General features: G+C 48.2%; 1 protein-coding gene across 1 annotated transcript in view; it reads right to left on the bottom strand.

Moving 5' to 3' along the window:
- CSMD2 (CUB and Sushi multiple domains 2) overlaps positions 1-14,723 on the bottom strand; it is a 352,515-nt gene that overhangs the window by 245,035 nt on the left and 92,757 nt on the right. Inside the window, exon 4 of the mRNA XM_054395468.1 lies at positions 4,049-4,243. Within this exon, the coding sequence (XP_054251443.1) occupies positions 4,049-4,243 (195 nt within the window). The remainder of the gene's footprint in view (positions 1-4,048; positions 4,244-14,723) is intronic.

Genomic DNA, 14,723 nt, shown 5'->3' with positions numbered 1-14,723 from the left:
CCAGGTTGGATGAGCAACATGGGCTGGTGAAAGGTGTTTATGCCCATGGCAGGGGGTTGGAACTGGTTGATCTTTAAGGTCCCTTCTAACCTAAACCATTCTCTCATTCCTCATCAAGATTACTTTGTCCTTTAGAAAAAAAAACAAACCCCAAACCACAGACAATTGCAAAGGAAAAGCAGCCAGGCCACAGCACTCCTTCAAAACGTGACTGTCCTGGCACATTTTTTACTCTTTTCTACCATCCATTCCTTTACATCTTCAATTATTTCAGTGCACGAAGACCGAAACAGAGCCAAGGCCACTAACATAGAGAAAAGGATCTTCAAGTGGAAGACAAGCACAGAGGAAAGATCATAAAGAAAACAAAAGAGGTTATTGATCAGCACAGCAGAGCCTTAGACTGCTTTCAACACTTGTCTCATACCTCTGCCATTGTATTGGAGAGGGGGAGAAGGAGAAGGCAGAGTCCCCAGCCCCAACATTGTCCTTTGCAGTGACATTGGACAAGTCTATTCCCACGAAAGCAGCAACAAGATTGAGACCTGCTGAGCTAGAGAGCACTGCTCATCTCAATTGGTTGGGATCTGACCCAGCAGCATGACCCATCCCCAGCTTTGATTAGACAAATAATAGTTACAAATGCATTTAACAAACTTTCAGGTGGCAATCGCCAGCGAGCCAATATTAATGGAATTAATTATAAGCTACACAGCCCACAAAGATCTCTTCCCTCTCAAGGAAATAGATTTTCTTCTTCAGGTAACAGGTTTGAAAAGTCCCTGCAGAAGGCAGCACAACCCTGCCTGTCAGCAGGCAAATCTTCTTGCCCCTTCCAACAGCTCCAAGTCTGTATCCCCAGTTTGTCAGCCAAGCACCAGTGCCTGACTGCTGAGAGCTGACTGATGGCAGAAGGAGTGCAGCTGGGTTTCAAATTCAGCAAGTCACTTTGCAGGCTGTCTTGGCTACTTTCTGTTTTTCCTGGTACAAGAAACATTACAGGAGATGGTCCCTGGTTCCTGCCTCTAAAAATGCCTTGAGAGTTTGACATGAAGGAAAGACTTGAAGGATCAGGATCAAATCTAGCCAAAAGATGCTAGCACCACGGGAATGAATATTCCTCTGTTCTGAGCTCTGTCAGATGCCACAATCATCACTGCTAGATTTGGGATTGAAACAGCAGTGTCAAAAATTAGCAGGGGGGTTGGCATCTCAAGACAGGAGAGAAAAAAAAAAAGGGGGGAAAGAAATGTTTTTTAGCTCCATGTGCAGCAGGCATCACAAAAATAATAACAATTCCAACCCTCAGCTTCAACACCTGCTGGGCTCAGGACTTAATCCCTCCCTTATTGGGGTCACCACATGAATGTCTGAGTAATAACAGGGCAAGGAAGGCTGCTGCCAGGGAAATGCTGTCAGACTGGAGGAAACTCTGGTCTGTGGATCATAGATCCATGGAATGGTTGGGGTTGGAAGGGACTTTAAAGATCATCTCGTTCCAACCCCCCCTGCCATGGCAGAGTCACCTAGAGAAGGTCACACAGGAACACATTCAGGGGGGGTTGGAATGTCTCCAGAGATGGAGACTCCACCACCTCCATGGGCAGCCTGTTCCAGGGCTCTGTCACCCTTACAGTAAAGAATTTCCTCCTCAGATTTAGATGAAACTTCTCATGGTCAAATTTCTGCCCTTTACCCCTCCTTCTGTCACCGAGCACCACTGAACAAAGCCTGGTCCCATCCTCCTGACACCTCCCCTTGATCAGCATTGATGAGATCCCCCCTCAGGCTGCTCAGACCCCATCCTCTCAGCCTTTCCTCAGAGAGATGTTCCAGTCCCCTCCTCACCTTCGTAGCCCTTTGCTGTACCCTCTCACAGAATCACACAAGGCATGAGGTTGCAAGAGACCCTTGAAAATCATTTTATCCAAACCCTCTCCACCAACTCCCTGTCCTTGATCTGGGGAGCCCAGAACTGGACCCAGAACTCCAGATGTGGCCTCCCCAGGACAGAGTAGAGGGGGAGGAGAACCTGCCTGGATCTGCTGGCCACAGTCTTCTTGATGCAGCCCAGATGATACCATTTGAAGGGTAAAATGCCCTTGCCCCCCACACAGCAGGGAAATGTCCAAGAGCTCCAGCCAGCAGCACATCTGACTGCTGTGTGGCTCCTTCAAGCAAGCAGTAAAAACATACTGAGCAAACAATATTTGCTCACTTTGAATTCCAAATTTATGCTGCAGCTCAGAACTGCTGATTGATTGCACAAGCAGAGTCAATAAAAAGAATCAATAGGAGATGCTCAGCTGAAGTACACAAGGAATTGAGGCTGGAAAAGGCTTCAAAAGCAGCAGCAACTGTTTTGGTGTAACACCACAGACACTCCCATGTTTACAGATTCTCCACTCCCTCCTGGCTCCAGAGAATTAGCAAGCAGCCCTCTAACCTCATCAAGTTTCCCTGCCCCAAAAGGCTGTCCAGGGAAGCTCTCAGTTTGTTTCAGACAGGTTTTACCTCCCACTAAGCAACCCCCATCTGAGGGGTGCTGGCCCCACTTAACCAGCACTCCCCAGCACAGCAGCAGAGACTCTCAAGTTTCCTGCAGGCAAAGCATCACTGTGGAAGGTGCCAGGAGGGAAACCAGTTGGACACTGCAGGAAGCACAAAGTCCTGTCTCGTTCTGAGCTAGAAAACCTGCATGGTCTTGGTGCCCATGGTATCCTCCTTCCCCACATCTTCAGACAAACATCCATCAGATCATTTTGGTTGGGAAAGACCTTTAGGATCAAGTCCAAGCATTCTCTAACTCTCCCAAGGCTGGGGTTAAACCCTGTCCCTCAGCACCACATCTCTGTCTCTTTGAAACACCTCCAGGGATGGGGATTCCACCACCTCCCTGGGCAGCCTGTTTGAGAACTGTAAAGAAGTTTCTTCTGGTATCCAACCTAAACCTCTCCTGGTGCAACTTGAGGCCATTTTCTCACTTCCCATCACTTTTCCCACGAGGGAAAGAGGAGACCTCACTCTCTACAACTCCCTGAAAGGAGGTTGGAGCAGTGGGGGTTGGAGCAGTTGGAGCACTTTTCCCTAGTGGGAAAAATTACCAACTCCCACTGCTCCATCCTCCTTTCAGGGAGTTGTAGAGAATGAGGTCTCCTCTTCAAATTGAATCTGAAGCAGCTGTGCAGATTTTTGAGTACTTTGAGCACATTGCAACCTTCTCACTGTCCACCCAAACCCTGGCAGCTTGAAGGAATCCAGTAAAGAGGAATCTCAACATTAACTACATCATATTCACTTCTCGAATCTTGCAAATCAAACTCATGTTCCATGGAGTTTTTCCCAGCCCCAAATCATAGAACCATTAAAGTTGGAAAAGACCTTTAAGACTGAGTCAAGAGTGGGGGACAAGAGGCAGGGGACAGGCTCTGCTCAGTTGCACCCTGGGATAGGACAAGGGGCAATGGATAGAAACTCCAGCACAGGAGGTTCCACCTCAACATGAGGAGGAACTTCTTCACTGTGAGGCTCACAGAGCACTGGAACAGGCTGCCCAGAGAGGTTGTGGAGTCTCCTTGTCTGGAGGCTTTCAAGGCCCATCTGGATGTGTTCCTCTGTGACCTGAGCTCAATTGGATGGTCCTGCTCTGGCAGGGGGGTTGGACTTGATGATCTCTTTGGGTCCCTTCCAACCCCTGACATCCTGTGAAGTGTTGCTGTGTGACCTGTGCTGGATTCTATGGTCCTGCTCTGGAAGAGGGGCTTGGACTCAATAATCTTCAGAGGTCCCTTCCCACCCCTGACATCCTGTGGTGTGTTGCTGTGTGACCTGTGCTGGATTCTATGCTCCTGCTCTAGCAGGGGGTTGGACTCCATGATCTTCAGAGGTCCCTTCCCACCCCTAGCACCCTGTGATCTGTGACCTGTGAGTCCAACCATAACCTAACAACCGCACCACACCTCCAGGCTCCCTGAACACCTCCAGGGAAGCTCCTGAAACCCCATTTCATTGTGGCCTGCTCCAGAGGAAGAAAGGGAAGGCACTTTACCTCTGCAGAAGGGGAGAGGGAAATCCCAGGAGGCAGTGTTCTCCGAGCTGGCACGGCAGGTGAGCAGAGCATGGCCCTCCAGGAAGAAGCCTGGGTTGCAGCTGTACCGCACCTTGCCCCCGATGCTGAAGGTTGTCCCCTGCTGAATCCCATTCTGCAGCCTTCCTGGATTTCCACACGTGTGGCTGGGCAGAACTGCCAAAGAAAATTGGGATTGGTTAGGGAGAGTGCCTTGGAACAGAGCTGGCAAGCGAAGCACCCAGAGGGAGGGCTCAAAAGCGAGGGCAGGAAGCCATAGGATGTGCCCTGCTGGATCCCACCACAGCTCATTAAGGCCAGGTCCTGGTAACTTTTCAGCACCATTTCTACCAAGTAGATAAAGCAGGGAAAAAAAAAGAAAAAAAAAATCACTCCCCAGGCTACTGAGTGAGCAACAAGACCCACTCCTTCCTGACCAGCTTTCATGGAATCACAGAATTGTTTGGGTTGGCAAAGCCCCCCTAACAACATCCAGTCCAAACACCAACCCAACACCACCATGGCCATTATACATCACAGAATTATTGAGGCTGGAAAAGACCTCTGAGATCATCCAGTCCAGCCTGTGACCTAACACCACCACATCAGCTAAACCATGCCACCAAGTGCCACATCCAATCTTTTCTTAAAGACCTCCAGGGATGGTGACTCCACCACCTCTCTGGGAAGTCCATTCCAGTGCCTGAGAACCCTTTCTATGAAGACATTTTTCCTGTTTCTCCCAAAGTACCATGGCCACAGGTTTCTTCAACACCTCCAGGGATGGTGACTCCACCACCTCCAGGGATGGTGACTCCACCACCTCCCTGGGCAGCCTGTTCCAGTGCCTGAGAACCCTTTCTGTGAGGACATTTTTCCTAATATCCACCCTGAACCTCCCCTGGCACAACTTGAGGCTGTTCATCCTTCACCACCCTGTGCTGAATCCAGATTTCACACACATGCATCAAACCAGGCTCTGAACCATGCAGCTGAACCCAGCTTCACTGAAGTCCAAATAGAATCCAAGGAAAGTCTGCATCAGGAAGAAGGTGAAATTCCTGAATGGAAGCTGGAGAAGCTGCAGCTAAAATACCAGGAAACCCTTAACCAAAGCCACTCTGCAGCAGTTTAAACAAAACTCTGTGGGTTCCCAGAAGCCACTCAAAAAAAAAAAAAAAAAAAAAAAAAAAAAGATTCACTGAGATCTTAGTTTTAGAGCCAGATATAAACCCCAGCAAAGGCAACCCAGCCTGAGAATGACTTCATCAAATTTGAATCAGGCCTTTGTGCAGCATCTTGTATTGTAGTTCTTTTTCATTAAGGCTGAAACATCAGAGGAAGGAAAACATGGCCATGGAAAGCTGAGCGATGCCCGAGAGTCAGAAACAATTTTGTCAGGGCCATGAACAAAACCAGATGAATTTCTACGAGCAGAGGGAGGTTGGAGTCTGCAGCTCTGCCAAGGAGAAGGGGAAGATTAAAAGGAAAATGATATGCCAGGGTGCAGAGGAATAAAATACAACCCAAACTGGGCTGTAAGCACGTGAAAGGAAACAGAAATCCTTACTGCTAGCCACTGCAAAGGACCTCTCTGGCCTGCCATGAGACAGTAGTGCCTCAGGACTGGGGTTTGGAGTGTCCCTGCTCTGCCTCCAGCACAGGGATTCCCCCAGGATCAGCCCTGGCTGTCTCCTCAGAGCAGAGCACAGGTCCCCTTGGGTGGCACACTAACAGCATCCTCCCAGCCAGGGGAAGCAAAGCCTAAGCTGTAATGAATATAGGATTAGGCTCCCTGCAGCCAGCCAGACCACCTTGTTCTCAACTCACTCACAGATTAAATGCAACCTCCCCATCTCCAGCTCAATTAATTGTTACGGCACAGCCACCTCACCTCCTGCATTCTTCAGTTTCTTCTTTCCTGCTGGGACTGGAAGCTTTCACCACACACCTGCCTGCAGAGGAGCTGCCATTCCCAGAGCCCCAGATGAGCCCAACTGGCACCCCAGGACACAGCCCAGCATCCACAGAGTTGGGACTGTTCAGCCTGGAGAAGAGAAAGCTCCAGGGAGACCTTAGAGCAGCCTTCCAGTAGCTGAAGGGGGCTCCAGGAGAGCTGGGGAGGGACTTTTGACAAGGGCTGGGAGTGACAGGATGAGAGACAATGGCTTTGAGCTGGGAGAGGGGAGATTGAGACTGGAGATGAGGAAGAAATTCTTGGCAGTGAGGGTGGGGAGACACTGGAACAGGTTGCCCAGGGAGGTTGTGGATGTCCTCTCCCTGGAGGTGCTCAAGGCCAGGCTGGAAGAAGCCTTCAGCAACCTGTGCTGGTGAGAGGTGTCCCTGCCCATGGCAGGGGTTGGAACTGGATGAGCTTTGAGGTCCCTTCCAGCCCAACCCAAACCACTCCATGATTCTATGATCTCACTGTGCAGCAACAGAGGGACAGGGACAAGACCTGACAGCAGATTTCTTCTCTTTGCTCCCTCCCCTTCAATACTATTTACAACCCTCCCCAAAATGCCTGGAGCTGGGAAGTTGAGCAGCAACACTTTGGGAGAGAAATATTAAGGAGCAGGCAGGTTTTGTAAGCAGGGAGATGCTATCAACCAGGAGTTGCAAAGCAGTGCAGAACTTAATGTTTCATTTTCTGTAATGATACTCAAAACCCCAATTTAATTAAATTACCAATGTCACTTTTCTGGGTGTTTTTTTTTTTTATTCTTTTTTTTTTTCTCCCCAAATGAATCCATTCCTGGGTTTTATGCTTCCACCCTTTAAAATTAATGACTAGAACCTTTGCTATAAATAAAAATCTATCATTTTTAAAAGTCAGTCTCTCACACTAACTGCTCTCTACTTAATGAACTGTGGAGAATCAGACAACCCTGACCTGCATCCTATCTGAAAAATCATACGTGGGGGTGGGGGGGGAGAACCAAAAAACCAGGATCTCATTTAAAAATTCTGCTTCATTTGGCTGCTTTAACTAATATCTTGTAACAGGGGACACACAGATTTTTTTTTTTGGGGGGGAGGCAACATTAACTCCTTGATTGCTTTGGATTCGAGTGGGGTTGCTGCAGGAGCTGATGAGCCTTGGTTTATTTATTTGTAATGTTTCTCAGGGAAGAAAAAATAAAAACAACAAACCAAAACCCCACTCCAACGTGTAGGAGAGAAAACAAACCTTCAAACTGCTGCCTCATGGACTCAAAGAGCTGCTTCCAAAAAGAGGCTGGTGCTAGGTTGGGCAGAAGCAGCCAGAGCTGAGGATCCACTGTCAGTCCTGCTCTTGAGGCATTGGTGCAGAAGATCACAGAATGATTGAGGCTGGAGTAGACCTCTGAGAACATCCAGTCCAGCCTATGGCTTAACACCACCACATCACCTAGACCCTCCCAGAGGAGGCTCAGGGGAGACCTTATTGCTCCCTACAACTACCTGAAAGCAGGTTGTAGCCAGGTGAGGGTTGGTCTCTTCTCCCAGGCAACCAGAACAAGAGGACACAGTCTCAAGCTGCACCAGGGGAAGTTTAGGCTGGAGGTGAGGAGAAAGTTCTTCACAGAGAGAGTAATTGGCCATTGGGATGTGCTGCCCAGGGAGGTGGTGGAGTGACTGTCCTGGAAGTGTTCAAAAAAAGCTTGGATGTGGCACTTGGAGCCATGGGTTAGTTGTCAGGAAGGGTTAGGGGTTAGGTAATAGGTTGGACTTGATGATCTCTAAGGTCTTTTCCAACTTGGTTGATTCTGTGAAGTGCCACATCCAAACTTTCCTTAAACACCTGGTGTAAGGAAAGGTGAATGAATCTGGTCAGCCCCTGAGTGTGAGCTGATGAAGTTCAGAGGGAAAGGACACAACATCTGTGCTCCCTGAGCAAGCAGAGCTTCACCAACCCCCTGCAGCAGACTGCCAGGTGGAAGCCCAAGCCAGTTCTGGAGCCCCTATTAACAGCAAGGATCTGGATGTGTTGGAGAGTGTCCAGAGAAGGGCTACAAGGATGAGCAGAGGGCTGGAGCAACTCTGCTATGAGGACAGACTGAGAGAGTTGGGGCTGTTCAGTCTGGAGAAGAGAAGGCTCTGAGGAGACATGAGTGTGGCCTTCCAGTATCTGAAGGGGGCTGAAAGAAAGCTGGGGAGGGACTTTATAGGGAGTGATAGGACTGGGGGGGATGGAGCAAAACTAGAAGTGGGGAGATTCAGGCTGGATGTGAGGAAGAAATTCTTCCCCATGAGGGTGGTGAGAGACTGGCACAGGTTGCCCAGGGAGGTGGTGGAAGCCTCATCCCTGGAGGTTTTTGCAGCCAGGCTGGATGTGGCTCTGAGCAACCTGCTGTAGTGTGAGGTGTCCCTGCCTGTGGCAGGGGGGCTGGAACTGGATGCTCCTTGAGGTCCCTTCCAACCCTGACAATTCTGTGATTCTGTATCCTTATAACCCCTGCCTGGTTACTCTCTGTTTGACTCCCTGAGAGCTGCTGCAGCTCCCACAGCCACAGATTTGTGATTCCACTCCAGCATTCCTGAGAGGAGATAATATTATTGCTCATACTTGGCTGCCTCTAACAGCCAGACTCTCTGATTGCTTGAGAGATTAATAGAACTGTATTATTTACATCAGATGTCACACAGAATAATGTTATTAAACCTTTGTCTTACCCATTTACCAATTCCACTGTAGATTAGGAGTGTGGAGGGTTTGCTTTTTGGGTTTGGTTTGTTTTTTTTTTTGTGTTTTGTTTTTTTGTTTTTTTTCTTCCCCATAAAAGCTTTGTTCCCAGCAATCAACACAATATTTTCCAGTGATTGTATGGAAATGAATGCAGCCACGGACCAGATTTGTACAGATGAATAGAAGGTCCTGTTAGTCATTCTTGGAGCTAAGTCTGTTTCTTTCCACGATGAATTAAGAGCAGTTTATCTTATTTGTCTTGGCTTGAACAGCTGCCAAACCATTATCTTATTTTATGATGAGAGGAAATAGGATGACTCTCTTGCAGGTGCACCTGGAGAGCTCCTCATCATACCCCAACCATCACTGTCCCAAGTGCCATTCAGTATATCACCCTGGAGACCTCAACTCCCCAGGATGAGACAGGAAAGGAACCAGAATCATAGAATCATTCTGGTTGGCAAAGCCCTTTGAGATCACTCAGCCAAACCCTTCTCTAACTCTACCAAAGCTGGTGCTAAACCATGGCCCTCAGCACCACATCCCTGTATCTTTTAAACATCTCCAGGGATTAGGATCCCACCACCTCCCTGGGCAGCCTGTTCCAGTCTTTGAGAACCCTTTCAGTGAAGAAGTTTCTTCTCAGATCCAACCTAAGCCCTCCCTGGTGCAACTTAAGATCATTTCCTCTCATCCTAATGTACACCACAGCCACGTTTCTCAGTCAGCACAGGCACAACCAGAACCAGACCAGGACCTCTGGAGAAGAGATGAAGAGAGAACTACAACTGTCTTTAGAGGTAAAACAAGATGGGATGGTGTGAAATCAGGGCAGGAAAGGGATGTTTCAGCAAGAAACTATAAAGTGTCAAGACATGGAAAGCATCAGTCAGGAATAAACCCACCAGCACCTAGAGCTCACCCACTTGCTGCTGCATTCACTCTGTCCTTCAAATCCACTTACTCATCAAAAAAGAAATCTGTAGGGCATAAGACCAACATCTGCCCAACGTAACTCCCTTCTGCTCCAAGCTATCTCTGCTTTTTCTGTTCTTTTTTGCCTCTCAGTTTGAGACCCTTTTGTCCCATCCTTTGGAGCTCACACATGCTCCACCGATTTCTCTCTCACCCTGGGAGCATCATCCAAGACCTCACACACTGCATAGCTTTGATGGAGCAATGAAGATGCATTTCCCTTGCTGGTACAAGACCAGAGGTGCCTCACAGATTCCATTGTGTGCTGCTTGAAAATGAACTGAACAAACTGGAAATGGAAATCACAGCTTTGAGAAGTTCCCTGCGAGCTGCTGAAGAGTAGCTACAGAGCTACCAAAAGTGCTGACCTGCAGCAGAAGCTTCAGACCATTCACTAACTGGAATTTTTACCCTCATTTCATTCTGCTAATTCCCACCTTCTCTCATCCCCTTTAGCCCAGGATCACTAGGCTACAAGTCCTCAAGAATCAGCAGCTTTCCAAAGCTGGTAGTTGTCAAGCCACGTCTCCTTGTTCCAGTTCATTCGAAATTAATTAGCAGTTTTTAAGTCATTAGATGTGACTCAACGCATCCTTGGACAGCATCCTGCCATCAGAATGCATTCAGCCTAATTACATCAGCCTCTCCTAAACCCCCAGAGCTCTCTTTGTCAAGAGAGAGGGGAAAAAAAAACAAAACAAAACAAAACCAAACCAAACCAAACCACAAAGCAGAGAGCTGCTTCTCTTCTTGCTCCTCACATCGATACCTCCGAGGTACTTGACCAAACCCAGGTGCTTCAAGAACAAACCAAACCCAACTCCATCTCCAGCCTGCTCACCATTCCCTGCTTCCTATTCAAATTAATCCTCAGCTCCATTTTCTCTGTTTATATTGTTGGAATATAAAATAACCTCCCCATTCAATCCATCCAGCTACTGCCTTCCAGTCTATTACCCTATTTACATAGCTAAAAGAAGCATTTTTATTGCTTGAATTATCTGTGGTGCTTTACAGCAGATATTTCAAGGCTATCACTGCTCTAACCTTGAAATCTTATCAAGGAGTGCAGGTTTTTTTTTTTTTTTTATGATGTGAGGCTGTATATTATCTCCTCATTCCCAACTCATTCTCATTCCTAATAAAAAAACAGGAGAGAAAGGAAGCAAGCCATGTCAGAGCAGGCACTTAGAGCTCCTGAGTACAGTTCTTACAGCAGGAATAATTTATAAATCCCACTGAAAGGATGCTGCACAGACCCAGCAAAATAACAAACTCATTGACCTAAACTACTTGGCTCCCTCAGCACTGCACACTCAGTTCCAGATCACAGCTCCACTCTTGTTTTCTTAACCCTTCTTTCCATTTCCCTCTGGAGAAGAGAAGGCTCCAAGGTGACCTTCTTGTGGCCTTCCAGTATCTGAAGGGGGCTACAAGAAAGCTGGGGAGGGACTTTTTAGGCTATCAGGGAGTGACTGGACTGGGGGGAATGGAACAAAGCTGGAAGTGGGGAGATTCAGGCTGGATGTAGGGAAGAAGTTCTTCCCCATGAGAGTGGTGAGAGCCTGGAATGGGTTGTCCAGGGAGGTGGTTGAGGCTCCATCCCTGGAGGTGTTTGCAGCCAGGCTGGATGAGGCTCTGGCCAGCCTGCTGTAGTGTGAGGTGTCCCTGGGCATGGCAGGGGGGTTGGAACTGGCTGATCCCTGTGGTCCCTTCCAACCCTGACTGATTCCCTGATTCTAAAGAAACTGCTCTTGCCCTACAGCACATTTCTTTCCAGCTTCATCAGGCACCTCAAGCAGACACAAGATGTGCCTCCCTTCTCCTGAACCTTGGTATTTGGGAAAGGCAGTCCCTGGAGGAAAGTCTACAGCACCAATGCATCAGAGGATATCTTGGACCATGGTTGGTGACCAGAGGTCTACCCATGGACCAAACAACTAAGGAATAGAAGGAGAAAATGCATGTCATGAGCAAAGATAAAAGCAGTTTCTCAGTCACAGGCTTACACCTGCCTTCCAGCCCCATCTTTCTATGATTCTCTGCTTTCTGAAACTAGCAGGGGCTGGAAGAATCATAGAAGCACAGAATTGTTTTGGTGAGAGGAGACTTCCAAGATCACTGAGTCCAACCATTGACCTAACACCACCATGGCCATTAAACCATGTCTCCAAGTGCCATGGCCACATGTTTCTTCAGTGCCTCCAGGGATGGGGACTCCACCACCTCCCTGTTCAAATGTTTGACCAAAGAAGTCAAGACATGCAAAGGAATCAACAGAAAAATGCCTTCAGCTAGAGATGCAGGCTGACCTGGGCATATCACAGGATGTTAGGAGTTGGAAGGGACCTCAAAAGATCATCCCATCCAACCACCTGCCAGAGCAGAATCACCCAGGGCAGGAACAAATCCAGCTGGGTTTTGAAAGTCTCCAGCCAAGGAGACTCCACAACCTCTCTGGGCAGCCTGCTCCAGGGCTCCAACACCCTCAGTGTGAAAAAGTTCTTTCTGTTCCCACAGAATCTCCTCTGCTCCAGCTTGCCCCTTGTGCTGTCATTGGACATCCCTGAGCAGAGCCTGGCTCCATCCTTCCCACACTGCCCTGCACATCTTTATCCCCACGACTGAGGGCACCCCTCAGGCTCCTCTGCTCCAAGCTCAAGAGCCCCCAGCTCCCTCAACCTGTCCTCCCAAGGGAGATGCTCCACTGATTCCTCTGATTTCCCTCAGGAGCCCATCTGAACTGCATTTGCTACCTTCCTAAAAATTCCCAGGAGACAGAAGAGATTATTGAAGAAGATTTCCATCACAGCTTCTTCCAAAATAAACTGCAAGACCTATGGATGAGAGGCACAGTTTGCCTTTGGCTGCACACATGTGGACACCAATGAGGGGACACACACCCCAATTTTCTTCTCCCTCTATGTGCATCACTTTTGGCCCCAAGTACCAGAGGGATATTTCCAAGGCTGGCTGATACCTTTCACCAGTCTTTTAGTGCAATCTCTTTTTCAGATTAAGTGCCCAGTGTGTGCCACAGCAAGGAAATAAAGGGGATCTTTTTCATTTCATTTTATCCTTTTATGTCATGATTCATTTCCACTACAGTCAACAGAGATAAAGCTAAATGGAAAGTATTTTGTCCTCCTAATATTTCTTTGTTCACTAAAACCCAGCCAGATAGTTACTTTTGGATAATAACAGACCAGAATGGTTCAACATCCATCTTCTTTCTGGAGAAGTTCTAAGGCTGTTTGGGAAATTCATTTTCATCTTGCAGTTTACCTTCCTGGAATGTGCTACAGCAACTTCAAAATAACTTCCAAGAGCACCAGGCAAGCTAAGAGAGGGGGGCTGTAGGTTTCAGTTAGTCATCCCACTACAGAAACAGCAAAACATTCAAAGCATGAAAGCAGGAAGGTCGTGGGAGAGATGGCAACAAGCAATCCACACAACTTCCAATGCAGTGAGCAGGGATCCTCAGCATTTCAGGACCTGAATGGGCTTCAAGGAAGCTGAGGAGGAGCTTCTTACAAGTGCTTAGAGTAAAAGGATGAGGGACAGTGGCTTAGAGCTGGAAGAGGGGAGATTGAGTCTGGAGATCAGGAAGAAATTCTTGACAGTGAGGGTGGGGAGACACTGGCACAGGTTGCCCAAGGGGGTTGTGGATGCTTCCTCCCTGGAGGTGTTCAAGGCAAGGCAGGATGAGGCCTTGAGCAAGCTGGGCTGGTGGGAGGTGTCCCTGCAGGGGAGTTGGAACTGGATGATCTTCAAGGTCCCTTCCAACCCAAACCATTCCATGATTCTATGATTTGTGACTTCATGCCACCCATCATTGCCAATGTGAGATGAACACCATCTCCTGCTGACACAGCAGAGGAAGCCTTCCTGGAACAAAGAACCTGGCTGCAGAAACCTTTTTGCTGGGCCCTGAAGAACAACATCATGTTGGCAGATGCTTAGACATCAGCAGACCCTGTTTCCTACCCCCAGTGCTCCTCACTCCCTGTCCCAACCTGGGATGCCCTCCTGCATCAGGGCAGCTTCAGCAGCAGAGCACTTGAGCATGTGCTCATCCCTGTGAACATGCTCTGGTCCTGCTGCTTTTGCAGGGCAACAACACTTGAACATGAGCTTAATTTAAAGTGTGTGGTTCAGTGTTTAGCTTAACAGGCATGGTTTTAAGTGTATGTTTAAAGGCTTCATTGAACTGGCATTTAACAGCTGCACAATAACTTGAAAATATCTTTCCCTAGGGAAGAGGGTTTACATTTGGTTGAGCTTTTGGGTTTTTTTTTCCCTCTCCTCCTCCCTGGAGGAAGGTTAACCATTCCAGGGGAAACAAAAGGCCTGCATCTCTTTGGTAACACAAATGACAAGGCAAGAAAAGCAATCCTGCAGCACTTAGCAGCACCAGAAAACAACTGCAGGAACCAAAATGAAAGCAGAATTAAAACTGCAGCCCCAGAGAGTTCAGCTGCCACATCAGATTAAACACCTCACTCTGTTGTGCACACCAAGAGCAGAAGCCAAAGCATCAGCCTGGAGAAAGGGTCTCAAGCTTGGGAAGCCCAGATTTGAACTGATTCTATCTAGACACTGGGTGCCAGTGTTGATCCGCTCTGCATCTTGCTGGAGACTGTCCCTGGACAGGGACTGCTCTTTGTTCTGTTACAAAAAGCCACTTCCAACTTTAGAGACCACATTGTTTATCTCCTTATTGATCTGCTTGAGCTATTGGCTGATTACCCAGAAACAGAAATTGTAGCCAACTACATCTGTTTGAATAAATATTTCACGGCAGAGGGAGGGCAGGCAGCACCACAGAGCACTCCAGAGGGTTTTTTTTTTCCAGCTGTTTGTCTGGATGCAGCAGGTAGCACAGCCAAGGGCAGGAGCAGCTCCTGCCTGGGAATGAGGAGCCAGCACTGTTGGTGCTCCTCAGGTCTCACCTACAGCACTGTGATCCCTCTGCCCAGGCACAGTTGTGCAGAATCCTCACACCAGTGTCAG

Source organism: Indicator indicator, chromosome 33 (assembly GCF_027791375.1).
Source record: "Indicator indicator isolate 239-I01 chromosome 33, UM_Iind_1.1, whole genome shotgun sequence".
Taxonomy (NCBI): domain Eukaryota; kingdom Metazoa; phylum Chordata; class Aves; order Piciformes; family Indicatoridae; genus Indicator; species Indicator indicator.
Note: the sequence above shows the minus strand (reverse complement) of the source record. Positions and strands in the feature narration are given on the sequence as shown.